Source organism: Centropristis striata, unplaced genomic scaffold (genome assembly GCF_030273125.1).
Source record: "Centropristis striata isolate RG_2023a ecotype Rhode Island unplaced genomic scaffold, C.striata_1.0 Scaffold_26, whole genome shotgun sequence".
NCBI lineage: Eukaryota > Metazoa > Chordata > Actinopteri > Perciformes > Serranidae > Centropristis > Centropristis striata.
In genome coordinates, this window is record NW_026739042.1 from 653,468 (window position 1) to 659,467 (window position 6,000).

Here is a 6,000-nt window from a genome sequence, read left to right on the forward strand (position 1 = left end):
TGTGTGTGTGTGTGTGTGTGTGTGTGAGAGAGAGAAATGGGCCCCAAAAGTGACCAAAAAACTGTCAGGGAGACAAAAAAATGTTTTTGTTAAATTGAAGTGATTTTTGTGATTGGGATTTTTTTTTTTATGTTACCTGATTTTTTTTTTCACAGCAATGTAGAACTACTGGAAAGGGTGGATCCCATAAATGAGTAAAAAACAGGTGGGCCCCCCAAGGGGCAAAGACGAGTATGTGTGTGTGTTTGAAATGTACTATTAAAGGAATTAAAGTTGTGAATTTTTCTGCCATTCTATGTTTTTTTCCTCTCTTTCTTGTAAGTTTGTGTCTTTGTATTTGTATGTGTTTCTGTGGTAATTATATGTCTCTTTATAGTTTTTTGTGTCTGTTTTTTTTTTTTTTTTATGTCTCTGTAGTTGATTTGTGTCTGTTTGTATTTTTTGTGTCTCTTTCCTAATTCTATGTTGTTTTTTGTGTGCCTCTGTGGTAAGTCTGTGTCTCTTTGTAGTTTTTTGTGACCCTTTGTAGTTTTTGTGTTTCTTGTTTTGTGTCTGTGGTTGGATTGCACCTTGTTTTGCATCACTTTGCAGCTGTTGTGTGGCCCGCTAGATCAGGAGTTCTCAACCTTTTTGAGTCACGACCCCCAATTTAACACATGTTGTCCGCGACCCCCGCTGAACAGAATCTCACACGCACTGTTCAGATCACCCAAAAAATAAACAAAATGACCAAAAAAAGACACAAAATGACCCCAAAAAGAAACAAAATTACCAGAAAAGACACAAAACGACTAAAAAAAGACACAAAATGACCAAAAAAAGGAAACAAATTGACAAAAAAAGACACAAAATGACTAAAAAAAGACATTAAGTGACCAAAAAGACTAAAACACATTAACACATGAACACTTTAACACAGTGGAGACAGAGCTGACTTCCAAAATGATTTGGCGACCCTCAGAAATCATCTCGCGACCCCAATTGGGGTCCCGACCCCAAGGTTGAGAACAGCTGCGCTAGATAACCTCATCCTTTAATAATAAAATAACATAATAATACATTTGCTTTTTATATTGCTATTAAAAGGAACTCACAGTCGATCAACATAACAAAGTTGAGACACACACAAACACAAAATGCAGAAAAATAAAACAGAGATACGAGGTTAAGAGTTCAGGTGGTGGTGGGAGTCTTGGAAAGGTTTTAAAGTGGATTTTGAAGGCGTGGAGTGAGTCTGAGTGGTGGATGTGAGTAGGGAGGAGGTCCAGAGGGTTGGAGGAGCAGAGGAGGAGGTCCAGAGGGTTGGAGGAGCAGAGGAGGAGGTCCAGAGGGTTGGAGCAGCAGAGGAGGAGGTCCAGAGGGTTGGAGGAGCAGAGGAGGAGGTCCAGAGGGTTGGAGGAGCAGAGGAGGAGGTCCAGAGGGTTGGAGGAGCAGAGGAGGAGGTCCAGAGGGTTGGAGGAGCAGAGGAGGAGGTCCAGAGGGTTGGAGGAGCAGAGGAGGAGCTCTGTCTCTGGTCCTGGTGATGGAGGTCAGAAGGTCTCTGTGGTCATTTGAGTCATCTTTTTTAAAACACCCTTCCTTTGTGTTATAGTCCCACTGGTGAACTTCCTTAATTAGTGTGTGTGTGTGTGTGTGTGTGCGTGTGTGTGTGTGTGTGCGTGTGTTTGAAAATTAGTATTATATGAATTAAAGTTGTCAATTTTTCTGTCATTTTATGTTATTCTTATACTCTCTTTGCATCACTTTGTTGTTGTTGTTTTGTCTCTTTGTATTCTTGTGTCTCTGTGGTAATTCTGTGTCTCTTTATAGTTTTTCTGTGTCCGTTTGTAGTTTTTGTTTCCATAGATTTTTGTGTCTTTTTATATGTTTTTGGGTTCTGTTTGTATTTTTTGTGTTTCTTAATAGTTCTTTGTGGCTCTTTGTAGTTTTTGTGTCTCTTTGTCATAATTTTGTGTCTCTTTGTAGTTTTTGTGTCTCTTTGTCATAATTTTGTGTCTCTTTGTAGTTTTTGTGTCTCTTTGTAGTCATTTTGCGTCTCTTTGTAGTTTTTGTGTCTCTTTGTCATAATTTTGTGTCTCTTTGTAGTTTTTGTGTCTCTTTGTAGTCATTTTGCGTCTCTTTGTAGTTTTTGTGTCTCTTTGTCATAATTTTGTGTCTCTTTGTAGTTTTTGTGTCTCTTTGTAGTCATTTTGCGTCTGCAGTTTGTGTTTCTTGTTTTGTGGTTAGATTGAACCTTTTAATAATTGTTTTGCATCACTCTGCAGCTGTTGTGTGCCCCTCGAATAATCTTTTAATAATAAAATAATATAATATACATTTGATATATTTGATATCTGTATATATATATTTATTTATTTATTATATATATATATTATGTGTGTAGGGAGGGAGGTCCAGAGGGTTGGAGGAGCAGAGGAGGAGCTCTGTCTCTGGTCCTGGTGATGGAGGTCAGAAGGTCTCTGTGGTCATTTGAGTCATCTTTTTTAAAACACCCTTCCTTTGTGTTATAGTCCCACTGGTGAACTTCCTTAATTAGTGTGTGTGTGTGTGTGTGTGTGTGTGTGTGTGAAAATTAGTATTATATGAATTAAAGTTGTCAATTTTTGTCATTTTATGTTATTTTTATCCTCTCTTTGCATCACTTTGTTGTTTTTTTGTCTCTTTGTATTCTTCTGTGTCTCTTTATAGTTTTTCTGTGTCCGTTTGTAGTTTTGTGTGTGTGTCCTTAGAATTTTGTGTGCTTTTATATGTTTTTGGGATCTCTTTGTATTTTTTTGTGCCTGTTTTTTTTTTTGTTTGTAGTTTTTTGTGTCCGGTAATAGATTTTGTGTCTCTTTGTATTTTTTATGTCTGTTGTTTTTGTGTTTTTTTGTATGTTTTTGGGTTCTGTTTGTATTTATTAATAGTTTTTTGTGTCTCTTTGTAGTTTTTGTGTGTAATTATTGTCATAATTTTGCCTCTCTGTAGTTTTTGTGTTTCTTGTTTTGTGGTTAGATTGAACCTTTTAATAATTGTTTTGCATCACTCTGCAGCTGTTGTGTGCCCCTCGAATAGTCTTTTAATAATAAAATAATATAATATACATTTGATTTATTTGTTATACAGTACAGGCCAAAAGTTTGGACACGCCTTCTCATTCAATGCATTTCCTTTATTTTCATGACTATTTACATTGTAGATTCATCAAAACTATTAATGAACACATGTGGAATTATGTACTTAACAAAAAAGTGTGAAATAACTGAAAACATGTCTTATATTCTAGTAAGCAAAGGGTGGTTACTTTGAGGAATCTAAAAGACAAGACATGTTTTCAGTTATTTCACACTTTTTTTGTTAAGTACATAATTCCACATGTGTTCATTAATAGTTTTGATGAATCTACAATGTAAATAGTCATGAAAATAAAGGAAAACGCATTGAATGAGATGGGTGTGTCCAAACTTTTGGCCTGTACTGTATGTATATTTATTTATTATATATATATATATATATATATATATATATATATATATATATATATATATATATATATATATATATATATATATATATATATATATATATATATATATATATATATATATATATATATAGGCAGCAGAGGAGGAGCAGCTCTGTCTCTGGTCCTGGTGATGGAGGTCAGAAGGTCTCTGTGGTCATCTGAGTCATCTTTTTTAAAACACCCTTCCTTTTAGTTAGACACCCACTGGTGAACTTCCTTAATTTCTGCCTATATAAGTGCGCTACTCTATCCAGACCTGGGTGTTCTCCTGCTGACGGGTTCTCCTGCTGACGGGTTCTCCTGCTGACGGGTTCTCCTGCTGACGGGTTCTCCTGCTCCACTCGTTGCTGTCTCCAGGTGGAAGATGACGGTGCTGCTGGTTTTGGCGGCGGTGCTTCTCACTGATGGAGTCTCTGCAGGAAACACAGTGGTAGGTAACACACTGAACGCTGATCCATTAGATGATCCTAAAGGACATTTTGTTCTGACGATGTTCATGGTTTCTCTTCAGAACGTCGGGGTGAAGCGCTACCTGCCGCTGAACCTGGCTCTGAAGTCTGTAGACGACATGTACGACGGCTGCAAAGACAAAATGGACGAGGAGGTGAAGGGATACCTGCAGAACGAGCTGGGACAGTTCAGATCAGACTGGGACTGGGCGATGAACCAGGAGCAGGAGGAGCCAGCCTCCTCCTCCCTGAAGAAGGAGGAGGCTGGCTCCTCCTCCTCCCTGAAGAAGGAGGAGGCTGCAGCTATTCGCGTCTACACTTCTAGTCTGTATGTCGACTTCAATAATGCCGTTCGGAGCCAGAAGTCTCAGTACAAGAAGTCGTTCCAGTACCACACGCTTCACTTCTACCTGACCAGCGCCATCCAAGCTCTCCGCTCCCACAGACTCAGCTTCCTCCGTCCCGGGGACGACGGCTGTCTCAGCGTCTTCAGGAGGACCGACAGGGACTTTCGCCGAGACGTAGTCAACAAAAACGTTCGCTTCGGCTCCTTCGCCTCGTCCTCACTGGACACCAGCCAGGTCAGTTTTGGAGACAGCTCGTGCTTCGAGGTGGTCACGTGCCTGGGAGCAGACATCTCCATGTTCTCCATGTTTCCACAGGAGAGAGAAGTGCTGATTCCTCCTTACGAGGTCTTCAAAGTGGTCCAGATAAAGAAGAGATCTCAGCAGCCGGATCTTCCATGTGAGGTGGTCTACACGCTGAGCAGCACCAAGAAGCCTGTGTCCAAGCTGAACTGTGCTCTCTTTAAAAAAAAGAAACAACTCTCAAGTGTTAGACACGGTTAACATGTGAGATAATAATAATAATTATCTCATAATAATGAGATAATATTTCATCATTTCAAGGACAGCAAATTGTCTTTAATCAGTATTTATGCAAATATGGATTTGTTAACGGTGATATTTGCACAATTCGGCAATGTCAAATTGAATTTAAAGGTTCTAGAACAGAAAATGCATGAAATTCATTGTTGATCCGTACTGAAATGTTTGAATAAATATGAACAATTGTTAAGTTGTATACAATAAAAGTAATACATTGTTGTAATTAAATTAGAATGTGTCCTGCAAAGTTACTGTATGAGAACTGTGTTTGAGAGAATAAATAAACACCCTCGTGTTTCTCAAGTTGTGCATCTTTCTTCAATGTTTTTACACTGACAGTATTTTATCATTTTAAACAATCATCAGTCAAAACCTAAAATCATGTTCTTCCTAACTAAAAAAAATACAACTTTATCATGTTGTTGTACCTTAAAAAAGACAAAGAAAAGCTTAAAAGTATAGAGATTTTATTTTCGAAGGTAAATATATTTGTGTGTAGTCTTTCTTTCCTTTGATAATCACCATTTGAATCCTCTGAATCCCACCAAACCATTACTGGGTTTGAAAGGTTTGTTGCACATGTTTTACCTTTTAAACTTTTAATTTTTTTCAATAATTTCAGCTGTGTTAATGCTTATTATAAAGTGCATCCAAAATAGAGCCGCTCAGACCCTTCAGGACAAAAAAAGGCCCATTAACCCTCTGAACCCACCTAAAAAAAAGTTAAGAGTTTGTTTAAAAGATCGCCAAAAATACAGAAAGTGTAAAAACAGGCATTATCAGATCACTTTCCCTGAACAGATCAGATACTAAAGCTTCTGTTATAAAAAGTGACCAGAACTTGTGTTAAAATGTTGATAATAGTGTCAGAATCTCTTTATTCTACATGTGTCATTTAAAATAAGGCTGTTTACACAGAGCAGAGAGGAGAGGACAGGAGAGGCTGTTTACACAGAGCAGAGAGGAGAGGACAGGAGAGGCTGTTTACACAGAGCAGAGAGGAGAGGACAGGAGAGGCTGTTTACACAGAGCAGAGAGGAGAGGACAGGAGAGGCTGTTTACACAGAGCAGAGAAGAGAGGACAGGAGAGGCTGTTTACACAGAGCAGAGAGGAGAGGACAGGAGAGGCTGTTTACACAGAGCAGAGAGGAGAGGACAG

The 6,000-nt window shown here is 38.5% G+C and overlaps 1 protein-coding gene across 1 annotated transcript; it reads left to right on the top strand.

Annotated features, from left to right (window-relative positions):
- Positions 1 to 3,773: 3,773 nt before the first annotated feature.
- On the top strand, positions 3,774 to 5,241 carry LOC131967761 (ecto-ADP-ribosyltransferase 5-like). Its single transcript, XM_059328704.1, has 2 exons — positions 3,774 to 3,935; positions 4,017 to 5,241. The coding sequence occupies exons 1-2, from the start codon at positions 3,870 to 3,872 to the stop codon at positions 4,800 to 4,802; spliced, it is 852 nt and encodes a 283-aa protein (XP_059184687.1). The 5' UTR covers positions 3,774 to 3,869; the 3' UTR covers positions 4,803 to 5,241.
- The last annotated feature ends 759 nt before the right edge of the window (positions 5,242 to 6,000 follow it).

Excerpts from the sequence above, each read along its gene's own strand:
- LOC131967761 (XM_059328704.1), top strand. The coding sequence starts at position 3,870 with ATGACGGTGCTGCTGGTTTTGGCGGCGGTGCTTCTCACTGATGGAGTC. Across the intron at positions 3,936-4,016 it reads TCTCTGCAGGAAACACAGTG|AACGTCGGGGTGAAGCGCTA; the intron begins GTAGGTAACACA and ends GTTTCTCTTCAG.